Below are 27081 nucleotides of genomic sequence, written 5' to 3' on the forward strand. Positions count from 1 at the left end.
AAAAAAAAAGATATTTAGGTGTACCTTAGTAAACCCTAGTAGAGTTCCACCTTAGATTTGGAATGTGTAGATAGATAGATAAACTTTATTGATCTCACAGAGGAGAAATTCACATGTTACGTCAGCTCTTAAGAAAACACACAAGGTGGGTGCAAGTACAGGAAAATGTTCATCGAACAGCATGTGCAAGGATAAGCAATGATAATAATACTTGTAACAGTACAAGACATAAGAAATAAGGTAGAAATAGAATATGTATGTATATATGTATACACACATGCAATCACATACGTGCGTACGTGTATATATATACATATATATATATATATATATATATATATACATACACACATACACATACACACCCACGTGCATACCTATATACATATATACGAGTACATATATACATGTATATATACGTATGCATATGCATATACACATATACATACATATACACCCATACCCATATGCACACACATACCTATACACATACACACACACACATATATATATATATATATATATATATATATATATATATATATATATATATATATACGAGGGCTGTCAATAAAGTAACGGTCCTTTTTATTTTTTTCAAAAACTATATGGATTTCATTCATATGTTTTTACGTCAGACATGCTTGAACCCTCGTGCGCATGCGTGAGTTTTTCCACGCCTGTCGGTGACGTCATTCGCCTGTGAGCACTCCTTGTGGGAGGAGTCGTCCAGCCCCTCGTCGGAATTCCTTTGTCTGAGAAGTTGCTGAGAGACTGGCGCGTTGTTTGATCAAAATTTTTTCTAAACCTGTGAGACACATCGAAGTGGACACGGTTCGAAAAATTAAGCTGGTTTTCAGTGAAAATTTAACAGCTGATGAGAGATTTTGAGGTGATTCTGTCGCTTTAAGGACTTTTCACGGTGCGAGACGTCGTGCAGCGCTCTCAGGCGGCGTCATCAGCATGTTCAAGCTGAAAACCTCCACATTTCAGGCTCTATTGATCCAGGACGTCGTGAGAGAACAGAGAAGTTTCAGAAGAAGTCGGTTTCAGCATTTTATCCGGATATTCCACTGTTAAAGGAGATTTTTTTAATGAAAGACGTGCGGACAGATCCGCGCGTCGGGACGCAGCCGACGCGGTGCGGCGGCACAGGAAAAACACCTCCGTGTTGATAACCATTTGTAAAATCCAGGCGGCTTTTGATGGCTTTCAGTGGAGTGAGTATATGAGAAATTGTTTAACAGGCAGGACATGTTCCAACTTGTCCTTAAGGCTTTCAACAGAGGTGTTTTTCCTGTGCCGCCGCACCGCGTCGGCTGCGTCCCGACGCGCGGATCTGTCCGCACGTCTTTCATTAAAAAAATCTCCTTTAACAGTGGAATATCCGGATAAAATGCTGAAACCGACTTCTTCTGAAACTTCTCTGTTCTCTCACGACGTCCTGGATCAATAGAGCCTGAAATGTGGAGGTTTTCAGCTTGAACATGCTGATGACGCCGCCTGAGAGCGCTGCACGACGTCTCGCACCGTGAAAAGTCCTTAAAGCGACAGAATCACCTCAAAATCTCTCATCAGCTGTTAAATTTTCACTGAAAACCAGCTTAATTTTTCGAACCGTGTCCACTTCGATGTGTCTCACAGGTTTAGAAAAAATTTTGATCAAACAACGCGCCAGTCTCTCAGCAACTTCTCAGACAAAGGAATTCCGACGAGGGGCTGGACGACTCCTCCCACAAGGAGTGCTCACAGGCGAATGACGTCACCGACAGGCGTGGAAAAACTCACGCATGCGCACGAGGGTTCAAGCATGTCTGACGTAAAAACATATGAATGAAATCCATATAGTTTTTGAAAAAAATAAAAAGGACCGTAACTTTATTGACAGCCCTCGTATATGACCGACCGGTACTCCAGCTTGTTCCCCTCAGACACGCGACCCACAGTGGCGGAGTCATCAGAGAACTTCTGGAGGTGGCAGCTGTCCGTGTTGTAGGTGAAGTCCGAGGTGTAGAGGGTGAAGAGGAAAGGCGAGAGGACGTTGCCCTGCGGGGCCCTGGTGCTGCACCTTACCACCTCAGACTGACAGTCGCACAGCCGCACGTACTGCGGGTGGTCAGTGAGGTAGTCGATGGTCCAGGCAGCGAGGTGTACATCCACACCTGCCTCCTCCAGCTTCCCCCTCAGCAGTGCCGGTCTGATAGTGTTAAAAGTGCTGGAGAAATCAAAGAACATGACTCTCACAGGGCTCCCGCTGTTCTCCAGGTGGGTGAGCACTCATTGCAGTAGGTAGATGACAGTGTCATCTACCCTGATATTGGGCCTGTATGCGAACTGCAGTGGGTCCTGGGTGACGCTCACCACGGTGTGGAGGTGAGACAGGATGAGCTGTTCCATGGTCTTCATGAGGTGGGAGGTCAGGGCAACTGGTCTGTAGTGGGCCGGTTCCTTGGCATGCGGTGTTTTGGGAACCGGGACCACACAGACCACATTTTATATTTTTAATTAATTTATATCAAGATGGAGCGATTTGCTTTCAGTTTGAGTTAAGGAAGATCATTTTAGAAAAAAAAATGTATTTGGAATGGAATAAACAAATTAAAATGTGTGAAATACCAAGTGTTCTAATACTTTTGAGGACAAATGAGACACACTGAGGAGCAGCATCTTACATGGGCGCAATTTGGTGGGGGATAGGGGGGACATGTCCCCCCCCACCTTTTCAACCAGGGGGGACAGAATATGGTATGCTCCCCCCCCCCCACCACCACCTTCTGACGTATATGTGTGTACTTGAAACATGCTATGCCCGTCTTATGTGCAAACCATGTCAGTCTTATGTGCAAAACCATGTCAGAATAGTATCTTTGTTTCTGCAAGTTTGTATTTTTAGCAACACCTGTTTCTTGTTTGTCACATTCAGAATTTTCTGGAACTGCATTTGCCCAAATTTGAAACCAAAAATAGTTGCCTCTAGGGACTAGTGTCTACACATAAGTATCAATGGACCATGTGCTAATTTACTAAATTCTGAAAGTTAGAAAAGGAAATCAGAAAAGCTATCTGGGACCTCAGAAAGCCCATCTGCAATTATTGCTTGATCTCCAAAATCAGTCTATGCAAGCAAAATTATGTTCAGTATGAGTGTTGTCATTAGTGCCACTTTGAAAATTAAATTCATGATAAGTAATTGATCCTAAACTTATGATCTGTTGTTTTTTGAAACTTATGCAAAAACAAATCTTGAGAAAAAAAAATACAGTATGCGATAGTTAATAATTATTAAGAGCCTGTTCTTTCATATTTCTGAATACATTTTACCACATTGCAGTTGTTTTTTAATGAAAACTCAACCTATCATTCATTTGGAGTTCTACACATGTGGTGATTAGGGGTGTTGGAAAAAATCGATTCACGTCCGAATCGCGATTCTTATTTATTACGATTCTGAATCGATCCAAAATGTCCAAGAATCGATTTTTTAAAAGCATTTTTTAAACATAATCTTGCTTACTCGCATGTACTGTTTGTCAGGCAACGGCTTCTGTACTATAGCGTCCCCGCGAGGGGGGGGGTGGTCCGGCGTGCTTCAAACACTCGTGCGCTGCAGAGTTGTAGCTGTAGCTGTAGCTTAGCATGGCGGACAAAGAGCTAATTCAGCCAGCACCGTCTTTACTGAAGGCATATGTTTGGGCTCATTTTGGATTTTATTATTTGCTGTGTAAGAAGGAGCTTGACATGACTTATGTAGTGTGCAGAATCTGCAAAATGAAAGTCAAGTACTTCGGAAACACTTCAGATCTGCAAGCCCACATGCTACGCCATCAACCGGAGCTAAAAGAAGTGGAGCAGTGGTCTCTGCTGACTATCAATCAATCAATCAATTTTTTTTTTTTTATATAGCGCCAAATCACAACAAACAGTTGCCCCAAGGCGCTTTATATTGTAAGGCAAGGCCATACAATAATTATGTAAAACCCCAACGGTCAAAACGACCCCCTGTGAGCAAGCACTTGGCTACAGTGGGAAGGAAAAAATCCCTTTTAACAGGAAGAAACCTCCAGCAGAACCAGGCTCAGGGAGGGGCAGTCTTCTGCTGGGACTGGTTGGGGCTGAGGGAGAGAACCAGGAAGAAGACATGCTGTGGAGGGGAGCAGAGATCAATCACTAATGATTAAATGCAGAGTGGTGCATACAGAGCAAAAAGAGAAAGAAACAGTGCATCATGGGAACCCCCCAGCAGTCTACGTCTATAGCAGCATAACTAAGGGATGGTTCAGGGTCACCTGATCCAGCCCTAACTATAAGCTTTAGCAAAAAGGAAAGTTTTAAGCCTAATCTTAAAAGTAGAGAGGGTGTCTGTCTCCCTGATCTGAATTGGGAGCTGGTTCCACAGGAGAGGAGCCTGAAAGCTGAAGGCTCTGCCTCCCATTCTACTCTTACAAACCCTAGGAACTACAAGTAAGCCTGCAGTCTGAGAGCGAAGCGCTCTATTGGGGTGATATGGTACTATGAGGTCCCTAAGATAAGATGGGACCTGATTATTCAAAACCTTATAAGTAAGAAGAAGAATTTTAAATTCTATTCTAGAATTAACAGGAAGCCAATGAAGAGAGGCCAATATGGGTGAGATATGCTCTCTCCTTCTAGTCCCCGTTAGTACTCCAGCTGCAGCATTTTGAATTAACTGAAGGCTTTTTAGGGAACTTTTAGGACAACCTGATAATAATGAATTACAATAGTCCAGCCTAGAGGAAATAAATGCATGAATTAGTTTTTCAGCATCACTCTGAGATAAGACCTTTCTAATTTTAGAGATATTGCGTAAATGCAAAAAAGCAGTCCTACATATTTGTTTAATTTGCGCTTTGAATGACATATCCTGATCAAAAATGACTCCAAGATTTCTCACAGTATTACTAGAGGTCAGGGTAATGCCATCCAGAGTAAGGATCTGGTTAGACACCATGTTTCTAAGATTTGTGGGGCCAAGTACAATAACTTCAGTTTTATCTGAGTTTAAAAGCAGGAAATTAGAGGTCATCCATGTCTTTATGTCTGTAAGACAATCCTGCAGTTTAGCTAATTGGTGTGTGTCCTCTGGCTTCATGGATAGATAAAGCTGGGTATCATCTGCGTAACAATGAAAATTTAAGCAATACCGTCTAATAATACTGCCTAAGAGAAGCATGTATAAAGTGAATAAAATTGGTCCTAGCACAGAACCTTGTGGAACTCCATAATTAACTTTAGTCTGTGAAGAAGATTCCCCATTTACATGAACAAATTGTAACTTGTGACTACTGACCAGTGCTTCGCTAAAGTGCCAGCCAACTCCGAACGAGCAAAGCAGATGAGTAAATTTACATCTAGAATCACTTGATTAACCTTGTAAAGCTGCATTTTCTTAAACATAAACATTTTTAAGTAATATAACTATTTCTCAGAGCTCTTTGAATCGAAAATTGATTCTGAATCGAATCATCACCCCAAGAATCGGAATCGAATTGAATCGTGAGTTGTTGTACAATTCACATCCCTAGTGGTGATACCTTATTTGCACCAGGATGTTAATAAAATCAGTGCTGGCTATTCTCAGAATAAAGTACTTATATCCACAGTTTCAAATTGCATAAGTCAAATGGTGTCCACTTTATGGTCTTTTCAAAACATTAAAATTACTGTTCTGGATGCTCAGAATGCATCTGAGCTTATCTAAAAACCGTTGGCTTCTGGGGGCCTAAAGCCCCAGCCTATGGGCTTCTGGCCTCGCACTTTGTGCCCCCCAATTTATAGTTCTAAATTGCGACCATGGTATCTTACATCTCATATATAGTGCAGCACATAAGAGAATATTTGGAGTGGAATAATGATAAAGTAAGTCCCTTCAGCTGCTCCCTTGTTTGCACGCTGGGTCGCCACAGCAAATCCAAGGTGGATCTGCATGTTGAATTGGCACAGGTTTTACGCATTAACCACTTGGCCACCACCCCTTAGAGTGGAATGGGATTCAAGCATCAAATTCAGCACAAATAATCCATAGACGTCCGAGGACACGGACAACCCTAACACACACCACTCACACACAGAGATATGCACACACACTACTGACTTCATGAATGAAACTCGGCCAAGAAAGGATAATTGTGTAAAAATATAATATACGAGGGCTGTCAATAAAATAACTGTCCTTTTTATTTTTTTTCAAAAACTATATGGATTTCATTCATATGTTTTTACGTCAGACATGCTTGAACCCTCGTGCGCATGCGTGGGTTTTTCCACGGCTGTCGGCGACATCATTCGCCTGTGAGCACTCCTTGTGGGAGGAGTCGTCCAGCCCCTCGTCGGAATTCCTTTGTCTGAGAAGTTGCTGAGAGACTGGCGCTTTGTTTGATCAAAATTTTTTCTAAACCTGTGAGACACATCGAAGTGGACACGGTTCGAAAAATTAAGCTGGTTTTCAGTGGAAATTTTAACGGCTGATGAGAGATTTTGAGGTGATTCTGTCGCTTTAAGGACTTCCCACGGTGCGAGACGTCGCTCAGCGCTCTCAGCCGCCGTCGTCAGCCTGTTCAAGCTGAAAACCTCCACATTTCAGGCTCTATTGATCCAGGACGTCGTGAGAGAACAGAGAAGTTTCAGAAGAAGTCGGTTTCAGCATTTTATCTGGATATTCCACTGTTAAAGGAGATTTTTTTAATGAAAGACGTGCGGACAGGTCCGCGCGTTGGGACGCAGCCGATGCGGTGCGGCGGCACAGGAAAAACACCTCCGTGTTGATAACCATTTGTAAAATCCAGGCGGCTTTTGATGGCTTTCAGTGGAGTGAGTATATGTGTAATTCATACAGTTTCCAAAATAACAAAGATTTCTTTTTATTTTCATTTTCAACATTTTCAACATCCATCAGGAAATTCGGAGAATCCCTCTTGAGATGTGTGGCAATGTCATCACAAACTTCAATGTGCGTGTTGCAGCTGTAATCCAAAGAAGAGGAGCGTGGATTGAACATGTCATCAATTATTGAACTGTGCGGAAAACAAGAGACTCCGTGTTGATAACCATTTGTAAAATCCAGGCGGCTTTTGGTGGCTTTCAGTTGAGTGAGTATCTGAGAAATTGTTTAATAGCAGGGCATGTTCCAACTTGTCCTTAAGGCTTCCAACGGAGGTGTCTTTCCTGTGGCGGGTGTGCTGCGCCGGCTGCAAGCCGATGCACCAATCCGTCCGCACGTCTTTCATTAAAAAAATCTCCTTTAACAGTGGAATGTCCGGATAAACTGCTGATCCCGACCTCTTCTGAAAGTTCTCTGTTCTCTCACGACGTCCTGGGTCAACAGAGGTTTAAATTTGGAGGTTTTCAGCTTGAAACAGGATGACAACGTCGCCTCGGAGCGCTGCGCGACATCCCGCTCCGTGGGAAGTCCTTACAGCGATAGAAACAATCCAAAATCTCTCATCAGCCGTTAAAATTTTCACCGAAAACCAGCTTAATTTGTCGAATGGTGTCCACTCGGATGTGCCTCACAGTTTTGGAAAAAAAAATTGATGAAGCACAGCGCCAGTCTCTCAGCAACTTCTCAGACAAAGGAATTCCGACGAGGGGGCTGGACCACTCCTCCCACAAGGCATGCTCACAGGCGAATGACGTCACCGACAGGCGTGAAAAAACTCTTGCATGCCCACGAGGGTTCAAGCTTGGCTAATGTAATCACACATGATTCAAATCCATATGGGTTTTTTTTTCGCATGGACCTTGCTGTCACTGTTATTCTTGAGAAATTTCCTTTTCGTTGTTATGGAAATGGCCACCCTAGTTGCAGGCATGCAGCCAGTCACAGTAGAGATGCACCGTAATATCCATATGCAGAGGGTTACGTACAAATACTCCTTGAATTGCATAACGTCTGCACTTAAAATGTAACTGTTGCTTATGATTGGTTGATAGATTGATCGAGGGGCTTTACTGAACAAGTACAAAGTGTACGCAAGGCAGCAGGATCTTCATGATTAATTAAGTATCCACCCTTATTTAATCCCAAGGAAACAAATGAACCGTGTGTATTGTCATTTAGTGAGGAGGTGTAGGGAACCTTTTTGCACATGCATGAATATTTTGTTGTTCACAGAACACATCAGTCACGAGCAGCAAACCTGAGAATGGAGACGTGTACTGAGCACCTGTCAGATTTTCATTTGGTGTGAAAAGATGGAACAGCTTGAGGCCATTCACAAGCTGAAATCACCAATCTGTGATACTTAGAAAATTATTCCAGGTCCATGAGTAGAAACATGCATCGGACTACGACAATTCCCACTCATCAGGTAGTCCAGGGACTCGAAGGACTCAGTGACTTTTGTCTTTCACATGTTGAAATTACTTGAACAGTGTTGATCCTAGATGAGTGGAACTGGGGAGATTTCGATCCCAGACCCTTTAGTGAAACAACTGACCACCTGCAGGGAATGGTCACACAGTTACTTTTGGGACAAACAGTTTTGGTAATGGCCCAGTCACACGGCACACGACGATTCCTGAACAAAGGGAAAAAGTAAAAAAAAGTCGCAATTCATTGAGAAAAGGTGGACGAAAGAGCTTTAATTAAGGAATCTCTCAAAAAGGAAAAGATTGATGATTCTCTTGGAAAAGTTCATCCCTCAGCATTATGAAGTCACATGTTAACATTTGATCTTAATAAGTCAATATTACCAAACACTGGTGGTGGCGGCTGCTTTTTACCCGCTGGCGGTTAGATGAGGACAGCATCAGTGGAAGTGGAAACTCGTGATCTGAACATCCAAGTGTACAGCTGGCTGAATTTGATTGGATGACAGAGCGTGTGACACACAGTCAGTGAATGTGTGAAGAACTGAGCAACATGAATGGTGCACATCAGCCAATAAAATGACAACTTAAACAATCCACCCAAACACTTCTCTTCTTATTGGCTGCAGCAGGAAGCAGAAACAGCATATAAACCACGACACCACCGAGGGTGTACGAGGTCAAGTGCACCCGCAAAGGTGAGTACTTCACTTTCACCCAACATTTAATGCACTCAATTATAATATAAAAAGACTACACTGAAGGCAACTTTCAAAAAAGTACTGTTTGTAAAATGAACTATAACTCATATAGTTATTATTCCAGCATTATTAGTTCAACTGGAAATCAGCAGCAAGGACCCATATCTAAAAAGGTTGAAAGCTGAGCTGCTGAAAAATCTACCAGGAGGTCATGTAAGAGGTGACTGAGGATCAGGTGGAAAACAAACTGTGCAACAATTAAAGTGCTGCTGGTTCAATTGCTGTTTCTCTGTGAAAATGTACTTGAGTCCAGAGCATCACTTTGTACTGATGTGGCTGAATGTCAGACACAGAAATTAAAAAAATAAGATGCTTTGCAGAAAAAAACAGCTGCCAAACTATTTTAATGTGATAATCTGGAAATAAAAAAAATACTTTTTTTTTTTTTTGTCCTGTTGAATTTCCAGATGAATCCGTCAGTGCTGCTCGTGACCCTGCTGCTTCTGTCCTGGACCAGTGCAGAGAAAGGTAAAGATTGGCTGTTGGTTTTTCAAGGGGAACATCATGACTTCTGCAAATCAGGCAGACAAACTGCTGATACGTTGCATCTTTTTTTTTCTTTTCCTATTGACAACAATTACTGGACATATCTTTATTGATTTTCACAGATTTTATCCCACAAGAAAAGAAAATACATCACATATTTAACTTCAGAGTTATATATATATATATATATATATATATATATATATATATATATATATATATATATATATACTGTATATATTAGGGCTGTTAATCGATTAATTAAAATGAACTAATTAATCGCAAATTTGGAAAAAATTAATCGCGATTAATCTCATTTTGAGTCAAGTTATAATAAATACACAAAGTCATTAGTTTCACAAAGGGGGCTTTGTTTAGTTGTTTCTTTTATGTCACACTTAAAAGCTGCGACATAAACTTGAAACTGGCTTGTTTTGCAAATTTACAACATCTTCTAACCTCAGAGCATCTCTTTCCTCTGGCAAACATGGAACTTTAAATAACTGAAATTAAATACTACAGCTTACCTGAAAAGCTTAACAAAAGTGCATTGGTGATACATTCATCTTTTGATTTAGAACATGTGCATTAATTAGTGCAGTTTATAACCTTGAAAAACATTTTAGTTTAAGTTTGGAAACCAAGTCTACTCCTCCTTTACATTCAGCCAACTACTCAGACACACCAGTCTCTCAACATTTGTAGAAGAGAGAGCAGCTCTCTTTTTCTGAAGAAGGTGGCCAGAGAGGAGAATAGCCTCTCACAGGGCACAGTGGTGGCAGGTGATGTGAGATATTTGCGGGCAAGATATGCTAGTCTAGGGTATGAGTCCTTTCTTTTTGACCACCACTCCAGCTGGCACTGATCCGGGTCACTTTTGGATTCTGATTTGTAGCGGTCCAATGAAGTTTGAATGGACTAAGCTTCCTCATCTGTGTCTGAATCAGATGATGCAACCAAAAAGATGGACATTCTCCTCTTCTTTAGTGGTGATTCCTCTGTAGTTTCACACTCTGTTGTTTCCGCACCATGGACCTGGACATTACTATCATCTCTGAGGAGGGTGCTTAAGGAATTCCACACTTCACCTCAGGTTTAGGCAGGCATTTTAAATCCTTAAACCTGGGATCAAGTGTAGTAGCAATCTTTGAGCCAAGTGAGATTGGAGTTCTCCTTTCTTTGAGCCAGGTCTTCAGAAAAAGCTTTTTTGAATTTTATGATGTTGACAGTATCATCATCTGATGGCTCCATGACTCTGAACAAGTGGCAGAAGGCTGGCAAAACCACAGAACAGGAGATGTAGTGCTCCCCACCCAAAGTTTCAGTGACATACCTGTGAAAACAGACATAAAATAACAGTATTAATTCAACAGACAAACTTCAACTGAAAACACACACACACACACACACACACACACACACACACACACACACACACACACACACACACACACACACACACACACACACACACACACACACACACACACACACACACACACTTTTGTCTATTTTTTTTACATAATTTAATTGTTCAATATAATTAACTTACAAATAATTAATTTAATTACAAATAAAATACAAACATAATACACTGAAACTGTAATAAAACACACCTGCATGGTTCAAGAAGCTCCTCCAACGTCTTCAGCTTTGCCAGTTCAGACTCAGTTAGCATGGAGATGTTGCCCTTCTGTTGGGACAGGGTTGTCTCTGTTGGTGCTTTGTTTTGTTGGATCCTTTTGATCATGTGTAAAGTGGAGTTACATCTAGTGGGCACGTCTTGAATCAGGGGTTCTTTTGTATGTGTGCAACTTGCTGTTCATTCAACTCTCGTGCATTAGATGGGCTGTGCTTGAAATGACTGACAATTTTTCTGCATTTGGCTAAAACAGCATCAAATCCACTGTCATGTAGTGACACTGTTATTGCGCGTTGTAGAGCGTGTGCAGTGCAAGGCAGATGTTCTTATGGAAGTAGTCTTACAGCTGCTGTCATGTTCTGAGTACTGTCTGTCCCAAGTGTCGTTAATTTTGTCTCTATGTTCCATTCTTGAGCAACAGCCTGAAAGTGTTGCGCACATACTTCTGCATAGTGGTGCTCGTTTGACTTACTCAGTGTTAATGCAAAGGATTGTAGACACCAGTTGTCATCAATAAAGTGAGCCGTGACACCCAAATAGTTATCATTGCTAACAGAAGTCCAATGATCTCCCGTGAGAGCAATGAAGGGGGCTTTCTCTAACATGCTTTGCCATTTTGCTTTCTCGTTTTCGTACAGAGTCTCTATTCTGGACATTACAGATTGCCTACCGGGTAAATCATAAGCGGAGTCCCCAGACGCCTCTTGAATCAAATCCCTCAGACCTGCATCTTCAACAATACCCAACAAGCAATAGCTTCTGTTATTTTGTTTTTGTTTTGCCTGGAAAGGGTCCCGCCTCTCACTCCAAACTCCTGCAATGTAGACTGGCGAAAGCCGCCTCCATCCGTGGTCAGTGACACACCGGGATGCCTCGCCTTGAGGTGATATGTGAGTGATGTAGTGCTTCGGTGGTAATCAAATTCACCTTTGCAAAGCACACATATCACCTTTGTCTTGTCCAAAGCACCATCTGGTTGTATCTTAAAGCGAAATTTTCCATTTAACAGCGTGTCTTTTTTATTTTCCATCGCAAGCTTGACGTAGCACCAGCAGCCTGTAAACACAGGTAAGGGCCACTTCTTCTTCTTTCTGGTGGCATGCTGGACATGGGCGTAATGCTGCCCCCACTGACTGACCGTGTGGTACTGCAAAGTGAAGGGCCGTTTTTTATTAATCTTTGCGATCAATTTATTTTATTGTGTTATAGTGGAAAAAATAACGCAAATAGTTAATGCCTTATCTCTCTCTCTCTCTCTCTCTCTCTCTCTCTCTCTCTCTCTCTCTCTCTCTCTCTCTCTCTCTCTCTCTATATATATATATATATATATGCTTATACACATGCACTCAAGATTTGCATGGTGTACTTTGAAGCAAAACAAAACAAAAAGAAAACATTATAAGTATGCCAAAGTATTGCATCTCAACCCTGAGATGCAAATCTTTGCTATTCATCCAGTCGTTGAAGATTTAGGTCCCTGTTCCTACCCCTACTACTTTACCCACCCAACCTACCCACAGGGTTACAGATTGTAGAGGGAAAAAAAAGGGGTGGTGACGAGGGTGAGTGCTCACTGCTACATTTAACAGCTCTACTCTTTATCAAGAGGTTCTTGTTGAGAGTTATAAAAGCTCAGAATGGGTGTCCATGTTACAAAAACGATTTGAGAGGGTACGTTCACAATGTATCTAATGTTTTAATGTAAGAAATACATCACATCTTTGACCCAGTGGGAGAAGGATGAGGGGCATTGTTTCCATTTCAGAAGAATCAAGTCGGGCACAGCCAGAATACGTGCATTAAGACTACCGGTTAAACTCTACATCGAGGGCGTGATGCGATTATGTTTGGCTAAATTATTGCCAATTTAGTATTACTGAAATTAACTGTGAACCACTTTCAATTGCCATACTTAGTGAAATGTGCAAATGATATGTGTACCAAATTTAAGATGGCACCATGTTGCTCTTCTGTTAGAACTACTCCAAGGTCAGAGTCTCAAGCCCTTTTCAAATTCTCCACAGAGTGTGAATTGATGTTGCCGATTGATATAAATATGCCATAGCAGTCCTTTACAATCTGTGATAAAATGAAGGATATGGTTGCCATGTCATTGTCAGGGCGGGCGGGAGCCCGTCACCAGGAGCAGCTTGACTCGCAATACAGACTCCCAGACTAGGCTTAGTTGTGGAAGAAATCATGGTCTTTAATCCAGGCTTGGGTTTGGTACACAAGTAATTAGTCAGAACGGCAGAGGTATAAACAGGGTCAGGCTGAAGGAGATGAACCAAATAAAGAGGAAAAATACGGATGTAAGCCTGGAACTGGGCCAGGCATGACAGTCATTTTATGGGTTTATTTGGAAAGGAATTATTTGAGATGAGATATACTTTATTGATCTCACAGTGGAGAAATCATGTTTACACTCAATTTACCTCAGACAGCAATTAGTCCACAATTATTACTTGCTTACTGTAATAATGACACACATCAGAATTAAAGACAACACATACACAATTGACATTGTTTATGTGCACTAAGTTACTTATATATACTTTATATATAATTTACTTACATATATTTGTGGCACAAACCTCCTAATCTGGTGGTAACTTGGAAATGGTTCCTTGGTAGAACACTGGTTTGGAACAAGTTACGTATTGATTGTAGATGGCACAGATCCCCACATTAGACCAAAAGTGAATGTTAATTCGGAACCAGAAGAAATGAACATGTGATTTCACTTAATGGTGGAGAGGACAGAAGTTCTCTGCAGCCCAAAATGTCTCCTGAGGAGCCACATGTTCTTCCTGAGTTTTTAACCATTATATTTGGACTTAAATTATTGCTAAGAAGGGGCAAGGCCGCACCAACCACTGAGCACAGATTGTGACTGAACTTCAAAATTCAAACTTCAAAAACTTTAAAAAAGTAAATTAGGCAAGACAGCTCCCCACAGCACTCTCTGGAGATGGGTCCTGACAATCCGACAAGATTTATTCTCCCATATGAAAGAGGTCATACTTTTATGCAGATGGTTTTATGTGCTTTTACTTCCATTTATTGTATATAAAAAATATATATAAATTTTTTAAAATTTGGATGGGGAAGGGGTATCACAGTGGCTCAGTGGTTAGCCACGTAACCATTCAAAAATTACTTTCATTATTTAATCATCAAATATGCACTATGGTTATCCTGCGGGGGAAGAATAAAAAACGTTATGGCCATTTAAAAAAAAGATTCAAAATGTAGTGTGTAATTAAATTTTTCTTTCACAATATAGTGGAATGTTAAACAGAAATACTTGTAGAATGGCATTTTGAAGCATCATGATACATATCGTATTGGGGATACATTCATCATCACAGCCCTAATTATTTCTGCTGCATTTCAACATGGCATTCTATGGGGACTGTCTTACTTTTGGAGCCAGCCTCAAGTGAACATTATAGGAACTGCAGCACCATTTTCATTTTTCAGCACCAGAAGTTGTGGTTCAGACAGAGTTCCACTGTTGAACTGCACAAGATTCTTGGCACTTTTCCACAAAAGAGAGAAACAAATGCTGCTAAACACTGATTTTAGCCATTTTATTTTTGTTCATTCACTTTCAACCAAAAATGTGGAAACATGTTTTCATGATACATATTGTTGGTATTAATATGAGGTCTGTGAGAAAACTATCCAAGCTTTTTATTTTTTTTCAAAAACTATAGGGATTTGAATCATGTGCGCTTGCATCAGACAACCTTGAACCTTCGTGTGCATGCGTGAGTTTTTTCACGCCTGTCAGTTGCGTCATTCGCCTGTGGGCAGGCTTTGAGTGAGCACTGGTCCACCCCTCCCATCAGATTTCTTTTGTCAGTGAAATGGCTGAGAGGCTGTTGCTTTGCTCCATGAATTTTTTTTTCAGAAACTGTTAGCAACAGCCAGTTGGAAACCATTCGAAAGATTCAGATGGATTTCGGTGAAGATTCTGTCGGCGTCACATGGATTAAGGAGTGTTAAAACCTTTTTAAAGACGGCCCACAGCGGCGGGGGGCGTGCGGCGCACCGAGTGGCCATCGACAGGCTGAAACGACCAGATAATTTCCAAACTGAACGCTGTGTTGATCCGGGACATCGTGTGACTACCACAGAAATGGCAAGAGAGCTGGACATAGTACTTTTGTGGCACATTCCACTGTTACAGGAGATTTTGTAATGAAAGACGTGCGGAGGATTTCGCGCGTCAGCATGGAGCCGCTCATTGCGCGCAACACACAAAAAAAAAAAACACCTCCGTGTTGGAAACCATTCAGAAGATTCAGACGGCTTTTGATGGCTTTTCAGTCGAGTGAGTATCCGAGAAATTGTTTAACAGCTGGGCATGTTCCAACTTGTCCTGTGAGACTTCCAACACGGAGGTGTTGTTTGTCCAGCGGCTGTGAGCAGCTGCGTCCCGACACGCGAATCCGTCCGCACATCTTTCATTACAAAATCTCCTTTAACAGTGGAATGTGCCGATAAAGTGCTGATCCTGACCTCTTCTGAAACTTCTCTGCTAGTCACACGACGTCCTGCATCAACAGAGCCTTAAATTTGGAAGTGATCTGCTCGTTCCAGCCTGTCGATGGCCGCTCGGGGCTCGATGCGCCCTCCACCGCTGTGGGCCATTTTTAACCCAGTTTTAATGGTCCTTAATCCATGTGATACCGATAGAATCTTCACCGAAAGCCACCTGAATCTATTAAATGGTTTCCAAATGGCTGTCTCTAAAAGTTTCTGAAAAAAAATTCATGGAGCAAAGAGGCAGCCTCTCAGCCATTTCACTGAAAATAAAAATCCGACAAAGGAGGTGGACCCGAGCTCACTCAAAGCCTGCTCACAGGCGAATGACGCAACCGACTGGCGTGAAAAAACTCACGCATGCGTACCAAGGTTCAAGCTTGTCTGATGCAAGCGCACATGATTCAAATCCATATAGTTTTTGAAAAAAATAAAAAGGTCGGATACTTTTCTAACAGACCTCGTATGTGTTTAATTTGTTTGGGATAATGCACATTACTCACAACAAACATAGTAACACTGTCATGATAAATGCAGAGCAGGATTAGTCAGAACATGAAGAGAATCCTGCTGATGATTTGTGCTGGAGTTAGCTGAGCAGGATTAAATCAGGTTGCTGGGCCTTGGCAGAGGAACACACTCGGGATACTGTATCATTTTGATCTTCCTCACCTTTGGTGAAGGTTTGAGGTCAGACTGTAGCATGAATGGGATCTTTTCTCTCATATTAACCATTTATCATTTTTCTGGTTGACAAAATTTACAAAATCTTGTCTTTTTTGTCAATGCAGATGAAGAGATTTAATGTAGTTCTGTGTGTCTGTGTATCTTTCTCTCCAAAGATCTTAAAGTAAGGGTGGCTCGATCCAGCAAAGATGAGACCAACCTACACTGGGAGGAATGTAAAGGATCTGTGCCTGATGGAGCTGTTTCAATACGAAACACTTACATGAGTCCGGCTCGCACAGAGTATGTCTGCAAATCTGCTTGCCAAGCTGGTTACTACAGCACCAAGGATTCAAAGTGCCACTACCCCTATTTATCACGAGAAATGTCATCCTCTAGCGACTGCTATATCCTGGTGAACAGAGATAACTTTGAGCTTCTGGAGTGGAAGGACGGTTACGGTGGATCAGTGCCAGCCAACGCAGTCAGTACATGTGGTAGGAATGAGATGTTTGTAGGGAAGAGTGCGTACGGTCTCGGAAAAATATATCCTCCTAACCGCTGCTTATATTATGTTTGGAACGGTGCAGAGACCTGGACCAAGACGTACCAGGCTCTGACTGTGAATAAAGACGTTACTGAACAGACCATGAAAAATGTGAAATTCCAGACTGAAGGGGTTCCTGTCATTGAGGGTAAACCAGAAGTCATGCGCAAATCTACCGCCAACAACCAGCACTGCCTCGAAGTTACAAAAACAGTTACCCTCACCAAAGACATTATGACAGAGGACAGGTGGGATGTCATGAATTCAGTCACATTTGGTGTCACAACTACTGTCACAGCTGGGGTTCCTCTTGTTGCCTCTGCAACACTTGAGATTGGCATGGAGGCAACGAAGGAGTTTGCTAAGGGAACCAGTAATACTGAGACTCAGTCGTACATGGTTTCTGTGTTAGTGCCAGTTCCACCAAAACAGTCCTGTACTGTCAGTATGGTTGCACAGGTGAACAAAGCAGACGTCCCTTTCACAGCAACCTTGATCCGCACCTACCGAGGTGGCAAGAAAACACAGACAACGACCAAAGGGTTCTATAGGACGACCCAGGTAGCAGAAACCCACGCAAACATAGAACAATGTACCATCATAGGTGACTTGAAAGATTGTGAAAAGGCCTCAAGCACCAAAAGCACACCTCCCCCAAAGTTAAAATTAAAAAAGCCTGCTAAAGCAGCTGGAAAATAAAAAGAAAATATTTCCTTTCTTTGTTTTAGCAAAATACAGAAGTGGTAACTTATTCTGACTTCTTATAAAAGCACACATACAGTTACATTCTTACATTTCCTCACTGCAGGCTGTTGAAAAATCAACTTTTGACATATTGCCTCAAATAGCACATTATCGAGTGAGAAAAGCATGTTGTTTTGACTCTACATTGAAGAAAAATATTAAAATGTCATTTTCACTTGTGGTTTGTCAAATACAATTTTTACTGCTACTAAATAATGATGAAATTGTTCACATTCTGATGGTTTGGTAAAATAAGATGTTGCTTCTTATCATGATCATTTTAAATGCAATGAAGTGTTTTAACAATATGGAAAGTGTTTAAAATGATGTATCTCAGTATGAATTAAAATATTTGTATTTTAATGTCAGAATAGAGATTCTGAAATGATCCTTCAAATGTTTTGAATGAAGACATTTTGACTGTCGTCTTTTGAAGACACAGTAAAGTTTAAATTAATTAGTTTGAACATTGCTTTTGATTCGGTGATATAAGAAGCTGTGCAATGAGAACGATGATGTCAGAGTGTACTGATGATGCTTAGCCAATAAGAAACCTACACGTGTGTCTCCATCTTTGGAAACCACAAACTTAAAAGCCGGGGGCGGGGCTTCACTTGTTGCTCTTTCTTCTATGTTGTGAGAGATTATGATGAGTCTGTTTGTATAACTGACTCCTTCTCTCGAATAAAACATTTAAACATCTGAAAGACTTTTTTTGATTTCTTTTGACACCTTGAACCATTTCCAGACTTTAGATGGGTCCCAGACCAACAGTTTTCTTCTCATTTGGAGAACAAGCAGAACAGATTAACTATTAGAATGACATCACAGATACTGACATTAACCAGGTGAAAGATGTGTCTCAATAATCCATCCATCCTTTTTCTATACTTGCTTCCTCCAATTAAGGGTGAGGGGGCTGGAGCCTATACCAGCAGTCATAGGGAGTGAATCAGAGTACCCTCTGGACAGGACGCAAGTCTGTCGCAGGGCTACATATCGACAAACACATTCACACATTAACACCTACGGACAATTCATTCATTCATTCATCTTCAACCGCTTAGTCCAATTAAGGGTCGCGGGGGGCTGGAGCCTATCCCAGCAGCCACAGAGCGCGAGGCGGGGTACACCCAGGACAGGACGCCAGTCTGTCGCAGGGCCACAAACAGACAAACAAACAGACACACCCACACATACACCTATGGACAAGTTTCCAATCCACCTAACCTGCATGTCTTCGGAGCCACACAAACACCTCAATAACAATAATAATCACATTTTTTATGAAGCATTTTCAACACATACTTCAAAGTGTTTTCCAATATACTGTTACATAATATAAAAAGTGGCATAAAAACCTAAAAAAAACAGAGTAAACACAAAATTTACAGTTTAAAGGAAACATTAGGAAAGCGGATAAACAAACCAATAAATAAAACAATAGAAATTCCACTTAGACAATAAACAGTCAGTTCTAATATCATATTTTCTGGAGTACGAGGTCTGTCAATAAAGTACATCAGCCAACCTTGAACCGGTACATACAACCGGCCAACCATACAACCGGTTACCAGATTATCTCGGAGCGCGGCGCGCCCTGCGGCTCCGTGGGGAGTCCTTAAAGCAACAGTAACATAATCTCTCATCAGCCGTTAAAATTTTCAACGAAAACCGTCTGAATTTCTCGAATGGTGTCCACTTCGATGTGCCTCACAGTTTCTGAAAAAATTTTGATAAAGCAAAGCGCCAGTCTCTGAGCCATTACTGAACAATGAAAAAAAAGACGAGAGGGCTGGACCACTCCTCACTGAAAGCCTCACTCAAAACCGACAGGCGTGGAAAAACGTACGCATGCGCACGAGGGTTCAAGGATTGCCTGATGTAATTGCACGTGATTCAAATCCATATAGTTTTTGAAAAAAATAAAAAGGACCGTTACTTTATTGACAGACCTTGTATAAGTCACACTGGAGTACAAGTGGTATTGTAATCCAATTACATTTTTTCAGAAAATCTGTTTGAGTTTTACTGGTGATGCATTACCATAATTACATTTCTGCAGTGGACCAACAGCTGTAGAAATGTGCATATGCCAGCTATGATTTTGGTATGGCGCTCTGCACATTTCCACGGTCTTTTGACTTTTGATACATCTGAAAGTTAACCCGGAGACGGACATCATGTTTGTGTGTATGCACCCTTTGTCAGTGGTGGGCACTCTTCCGATAATCCGATAACAGATATTTATCGAAGATAATGTTTTCATTATCAGATTATCTTTTTAGATAACTTTAAAAACCATTATCAGACTAATATCTTCCGATAAATTTTTGTTCGATAATTGTTAGACCGATAACGTAGCAAACAAAGCTGAACAGCAGCAAACATTTTTAAAAATTTAAAATCAGTTGAGCACCTACCTGTTAAAAGTTTCCTAACAGCTGTATAGTTCCACTCTCTGCAAACAGAAGAGAGCTGCTTCTAGGAGAAACTGCTCTATCCTCTGCAGGCAAAGGAGAACTGGTCACAAAAAAACAAATCATTTCCTTTAACACCATACTGATACGCGGGCAATATCACGCAAGTCATCCAGAGGCATACATTTTTAACTTATGGTTCAAATTTTAACCAAACTAATTTTGGACAAGTTATTTAAAATTACTGTCATGTCTGAAGTTTTATAAAGTGAAAATATTCCATATATGTTTTAGTTTTATTAATGTGCTAATTTTTAAGGTTTTAGTGAGCACATGCTGTGCCCAGCAGTGCATTATGGATAGGATAGGGTAATATCAGTACGTTCGCGACAGGACAAACAAATGCATTTCAGACACTCTGTTCAGGCTCCACGGACAACAGCATTAAGCTCTAGTACCTAAAACTCTCATGAATATATTCTCTTGGTTTATAGACGTTATTGTATTTGTGTTTGTTAAATTCCACGCATCTTAAATGTAGCAGACACAGATTATCTAGAATTTTGTTTTGGCAAGTTTTCAAGGCCTCTACTGCCATCTACTGGCCAGTAGAGTTCATGGCAGATCATGGCAGTATTTGTCCTGAAGCTGAGCTGTATGATATTTTTAATCACAAGTTAAGTTTTTTTCAAACTTAATTTACAAAAACTCTCGATGAGAGACATCAAAGTTTAAAAACAAAACAAAACAACAACAACAAAAAAAATAAAAACATTACAAGACAGGTCTGCGGTGTTCACACATGCACAGTGCAAGCGGTTGGATGCATATTGCTCCTCAGCAGTTGGAAACACGACAGTCGACCAAAATAATATCAAACAGGTTTGATTTTCATTCGACCATACATTTGGCGATCAGGAGGTGGTCGTGAGATGTTAATATAATAATAATAATTTATTAATTTACGAGGTCTATTAGAAAAGTATCCGACCTTATTATTTTTTTCAAAAACCATATGGATTTGAATCACGTGTGATTACATCAGACATGCTTGAACCCTCGTGGGCATGCGAGAGTTTTTTCACGCCTGTCGGTTACGTCATTCGCCTGTGGGCAGTCTTTGAGTGAGGAGTCGCCCACCCTCTCGTCGTTTTTTCATTGTTTAGGAATGGCTCAGAGACTGCTGCTTTGTTTGATCTAAATTTTTTCAAAACTGTAAGGCACAACTGAGTGGACTCCATTCGATAAATTCAGCTGGTTTTCGGTAAACATTTTAACTGCTGATGAGAGATTTTGGTCTGGTAGTGTCGCCGTAAGGACGGCCCACGGCGCCTGACGGCGATCTGCGCTCCGAGGCGGCAGTGTCTCGCCGTTTCAAGTTGAAAACTTCCACATTTCAGGCTCTGTTGACCCAGGAAGTCGTCAGAGAACAGAGAACTTTCAGAAGAAGTCGGCATGAGGAGTTTATTTGGACATTCCATTGTTAACGGACATTTTGTAATGAAAGAACGCGCGGGCAGAGTCGCATGTCGGGCCGGACCCGACCGCGGGGGGTCGCGACAGGAAAAACACCTCTGTTGGAAACCTTAACGGGCAAGTTGGAACATGCCCAAGCTGTTAAACAATTTCTCAGTTACTCACTTGCTGAAAGCCATCAAAAGCCACCTGAATTTTACAAATGGTTTTCAACACGGAGGTGTTTTTCCTGTCGCAGCGCACACAGATTCACCGAGTCGTCAAGGAAACGACTCGGTGAATTTGCGCGCATATCTTTCATTAAAAAATGTCCTTAAACAGTGGAATGTCCATATAAAGTCCTCATGCCGGCCTCTTCTGAATCTTCTCTGTTCTCTCACGACGTCCTGGGTGAATTAAGCCTTAAATTAGGATGTTTTCAGGTTGAAACAGGCCGACGACGACGCCTGGACGCGCTGCAGGACGTCCCACTCTGTGGGAAGTCCTTACAGCGACAGAAACACCCCATAATCTCTCATCAGCCGTTAAACTTTTCATCGAAAACCAGCTTAATTTTTCGAATAGTGTCCACTCGGATATTCCTCACAGGTCCAGAAAAAATTTTGATAAAGCAACGCGCACCGTCTGGAGCAGCGTGTGAAACAAAGGAATTCAGCCGAGAGGGCGGGACCATATCTCACTCAAGGCCTGCCTACAGGGAAATGACGTCACCGACACGCCTGAAAAAACTCACGCATGCGCACGAGGGTTCAAGCATGATTGGTCGAATCACAGTCGCATGTCATTCAAATCCATATAGTTAAAAAAAAATAAAAGGGTCGGTTTATTGTCTAATAGACCACGTATATAGCGCCAAATCACGAGTAATCACCTCAAGGCAATTCACAAACATTTAAAAGCAGAATAAAATGAAATAAGATTAAAACACAATAAAAAAAATTTAACCATAAAAGGTAAAAGAAGTAAAATAAATAAAATGAATTAAAAAAAAGACACACAATCATATAAAATACTAATGATAAAACAGGGAGAACAGATGTGTCTTCAACCTGGCTTTAAAAGTCTCCACAGAGTCCGACTGTCGTATTACCGCAGGCAGATCATTCCACAGAGCTGGGGCGCAGTGATAGAAAGCTCTGTAACCTGCTCACCTTTTCTTCACCCTCAGGACACACAATAGTCCTGCACCCTGTGCCCTTGCCAGCACATAGGACTCAACCAGGCCAGCCAGATAGGGGGGCGCCAGTCCGTGAACAATTTTATAGGCCAATAGTAACACCTTAAAATCCGATCTCAAGGGGACTGGAAGCCAGTGAAGGGATTCCAGAACAGGCATAATATGATCAAACCTTCTGCTTCGTGTCAGAAGTCTGGCAGCAGCATTTTGAACCAGTTAAAGACCCCTGATGCTGGACTGTGGTAAACCAGAAAACAAAGCATTACAATAGTCCAATCTAGAAGAGACAAACGCATGAATCAGAGTCTCAGCATCAGCCAGAGACAGGATGGGACAAATCTTTGCTATATTTCTTAGATGAAAGAAAGCAGTCCTCGTAGTGTCCCTAATGTGGAGGTCAAAGGACAATGTACGATCAAAAATTACCCCAAGGTTCCTCACTTTGTCCGTATGATGTATAACACATGAACCTAGGCTAAGCGCTAGCTCATCAAATTGATGCCAATGTCTTGCTGGACCAAGAACCATCATTTCAGTCTTGTCAGAGCTCAAAAGTAGAAAGTTGCTAGACATCCAACTTCTCACTGCTGCAAGACAGTCCTGTAAAGATTTTATGTGGACAGGATTTCCAGCAGCTATTGGCATATACAACTGAGTGTCATCAGCATAGCAATGAAAAGCAACCCCAAAACGCTGCAAAATGTTCCCAAGGGGTGCCATATACAGGGAAAAAAGCAAGGGACCCAGAACGGATCCCTGCGGAACCCCGAATTTTATGCCCCTAAAGTCAGAGGTAGTGTCGTTGCACAAAACACAGTGGGAATGACCAGACAGATAAGACATCAGCCACGCAAGAGCAGTTCCAGTAATCCCGAAACAGTTTTCTAGCCTATCAAGTAGAATACGATGATCAACTGTGTCAAACGCAGCACTGAGATCCCGCAACACCAATACTGTAGTAGTATCCGAGTCCATTGCTCGCAGAAGATCATTAACTACTTTAATAAGTGCTGTTTCTGTGGAGTGATGTCTTCTAAAAGCAGACTGCAGTGGCTCAAAAAGGTCATTCTCAGTAAGGTAGTCCACAAGCTGGAGTGGCTATGGCACGGAGCTGAGCGGTCGCATTTTTCGAGCTCTCCGTAGCAATCGGCTAAGCTAAAGTATCCTGAGTTAGAAGCGAAGGCACTTCTTTATTAAATTAAAGTTAAGTGTATCTGTAATCTAAGACATGTCGGCCAAAACACCAAAAACTACTATGGGCCACCAGAAAAAGGCTCAGAATAAGACCGACCGTCTTGAAGAAGCAGGGGAAGATGCTAACAAGCTAACTGCTATCGTGCAGACTCCTGGAGAGGAGGGGATTTTAGAAGCAATTGCAGCTCTGAAAACGATTTTGGCTCCAAATTTGACGGAGTTCTGACAGCAATCAACGGAATCAAGTCAGACTTTAAAGAGTTTTCATGCAGACTGGAACAAGCAGAGGATCGTATTGGTGACATAGAGGATAATATGGTTGGTGAGAAAACTAAAATTGCGATGCTGGAGAAACAGGTGTCTGAGCTTACCTCTAAAGTGGATGACCTAGAAAACAGGAGCCGTCATTCAAATCTGAGGCTGGTGAATCTCCCAGGAAAAGTTGAAAAGGGAAATGCAGCTGCTTTTTTGGAAAAGTAGCTTCCCAAAGTCCTGGAACCCGAGACCTTCCCTGCCCCGCTGGTTATCGAAAGAGCACACAGACTGCCAGGTGCTCCACAATCCTCCACTCCGCGAGTCATGATAATTAAGGTTTTAAACTTTGGTGACAAAATCCGAGTCATGCAAGCGGCAAGAAAGAAGGGCAAGATCATGTATGAAGGCCACCAGGTCATGTTCTTTCAGGACATCTCCACCGAGCTGCACAAGAGAAAAAAGCGTTTTGATGACGTGAAACGACGACTACGGGACCTAAAAGTGGACTACGGCATCATTTACCCCGCCAAGCTCAGGCTTTTCCACGAAGGGAAAACACACATCTTTGCTGATCCTGCAGGTGTGCAGTCGTTCATCAAAGAACTGGAAACGGAGCAGGCTGGCCACGATTACCGCGATTACACAGGGATGACCACGTACGGTCAGGGTCTGAACTTTTCAAAGGCAGCAGCCTGCGTGGAACTTTAACTCTTTTTCATCTATCAAGAAAGGTACTGTCTGTGTCCTGTGCAAGATGATGTTCTCCCAGGCTAACGTGGTTTTAATCCCACACACCAGATACGTGTGTAAATATAGTTTAATTTGCTTGCTTATTGTACTAAGCCGATTGTGGGTGGAGGATTGTTAATTGTGTGATTCGTCAGTTCATAACTGCTCCTCATTGTTCGTGGATCAGTCAAGTGTCTGGTTAGCTCTTAATGTTACGGGGAGGATACGCCGTCTCATTTGGGGAGACAGAGCTGGGAATATTTTAAGGGTTATCAATATAAATTTTATTTTGAAGTGTGGAATAACAACATGCAATCCTTTTTAAAGAATGAGATCACAGTTTAATTCACTTCTTCCTATTCACATGGGACCTGGTTGAAAATATTTATACTTGATTTTATGGTATATGTCTTTTAATGCAAATTTGAAGTTTACATCCTGGAATGTTAGAGGCATGGTGTAACTGGCTAAAATGAAGCAGGTACTTAGTAGGGTCAAACAAATTAATTCATCAGTTGTATATCTCCAAGAAACCCATTTACTGTCAGATGAAGTGATAAAGATAAAAAGGAGATGTGAGGACAAGTAATTTCAGCCTCCTATTTATCACACACTCGTGGGGTGATGATACTGATTCATAAATCTGTACCGTTTAAAGTGGACAATGTCATTCATGATATTGGTGGTAGGTATTTGATTGTCCAAGGTACACTGATAGAAGAGAAGATAAACATGATTAACATACGAGGTCACTTAGATAATAAACCGACCCTTTTATTTATTTTTTTAACTATATGGATTTGAATGACATGCGATTACACCAATCATGCTTGAACCCTCGTGCGCATGCGTGAGTTTTTTCACGCGTGTCGGTGACGTCATTTCCCTGTGGGCAGGCCTTGAGTGAGATGTGGTCCCGCCCTCTCGGCTGAATTCCTTTGTTTCACACGCTGCTCGAGACGGCGCGCGTTGCGTTATCAAAATTTTTTCTGGACCTGTGAGGAATATCCGAGTGGACACTATTCGAGAAATTAAGATGGTTTTCTGTGAAAAGTTTAACGGCTGATGAGAGATTATGGGGTGTTTCTGTCGGTGTAAGGACTTCCCACGGAGCGGGACGTCCTGCAGCGCTTCCAGGCGCTGTCGTCGGCCTGTTTCGAGCTTAAAACATCCTAATTTAAGGCTTAATTCACCCAGGACATCATGAGAGAACAGAGAAGATTCAGAAGAGGCCGGCATGAGGAATTTATGCGGACATTCCACTGTTTAAGGACATTTTTTTAATGAAAGACGTACGCGCAAATTCGCCGAGTCGTTTCCATGACGACTCAGCAAATCTGTGTGCACCGCGACAGGAAAAACACCTCCGTGTTGAAAACGCCGTCAGGCGCCGTGGACCGTCCTTAAAGCGACACTACCAGACCAAAATCTCTCATCAGCCGTTAAAATTTTTACCGAAAACCAGCTGAATTTATTGAATGGTGTCCACTCAGTTGTGCCTTACAGTTTTGAAAACATTTTTATCAAACAAAGCAACAGTCTCTGAGCCATTCCTAAACAATGAAAAAAATCGATGAGCGGGTGGACGACTCCTCACTCAAAGACTGCCCACAGGCGAATGACGTAACCGACAAGCGTGAAAAAACTCTCGCATGTCGTTCAAGCATGTCTGATGTAATCACACGAGATTCAAATCCATATGGTTTTTGAAAAAGTAATAAGGTTGGATACTTTTCTAATAGACCTCGTATATGCCCCGAACAATGACAATCCAAAATTCTTTGAAAATTTATTTCTATTAGTTTCTTCTCTTCCAGGGAAGGTTCTTATAGCAGGTGATTTCAATTGCACTTTGGACCCTAAATTGGACCGGTCAGCTGGGGTGGACTCCTCTCCCATACACAAAGTAGGAAGAAGCTGTTACAGTACATAAAGGATTTGAACTTGTGTGACCCCTGGAGGAGGTTAAACTCAGATAAGCTAGAATTTTCTTGCTACTCTTCTAGATTTAAGTCATACTCACGTATAGATTATGTTCTAATTTCCAACTCTATGTTCTCCTCCGTGATTAAATGTAATTATAACAGCATACTACTGTCAGACCA

At 41.7% G+C, this 27081-nt stretch overlaps 1 protein-coding gene and 1 long non-coding RNA gene across 2 annotated transcripts; one reads left to right on the forward strand and one right to left on the reverse strand.

The window, feature by feature from the left end:
• The first annotated feature begins 9496 nt into the window (after window positions 1-9496).
• LOC117509869 (natterin-2-like) lies at window positions 9497-18343 on the forward strand. Its single transcript, XM_034169499.1, has 2 exons — window positions 9497-9557; window positions 16611-18343. Exons 1-2 carry the CDS (start codon window positions 9497-9499, stop codon window positions 17678-17680), a joined length of 1131 nt encoding a protein of 376 aa, XP_034025390.1. The 3' UTR covers window positions 17681-18343.
• On the reverse strand, window positions 10490-25864 carry LOC117509870. Its single transcript, XR_004560576.1, has 3 exons — window positions 25854-25864; window positions 19527-19528; window positions 10490-10573 (listed from the first exon to the last, which is right to left on the reverse strand). It is a non-coding gene; the product is annotated as an uncharacterized LOC117509870 (long non-coding RNA).
• Window positions 25865-27081: the final 1217 nt, after the last annotated feature.

This window comes from Thalassophryne amazonica, chromosome 5 (genome assembly GCF_902500255.1).
Source record: "Thalassophryne amazonica chromosome 5, fThaAma1.1, whole genome shotgun sequence".
Lineage (NCBI taxonomy): Eukaryota > Metazoa > Chordata > Actinopteri > Batrachoidiformes > Batrachoididae > Thalassophryne > Thalassophryne amazonica.

Excerpts from the sequence above, each read along its gene's own strand:
- LOC117509869 (XM_034169499.1), top strand. The coding sequence starts at position 9,497 with ATGAATCCGTCAGTGCTGCTCGTGACCCTGCTGCTTCTGTCCTGGACC. Across the intron at positions 9,558-16,610 it reads CTGGACCAGTGCAGAGAAAG|ATCTTAAAGTAAGGGTGGCT; the intron begins GTAAAGATTGGC and ends TTCTCTCCAAAG.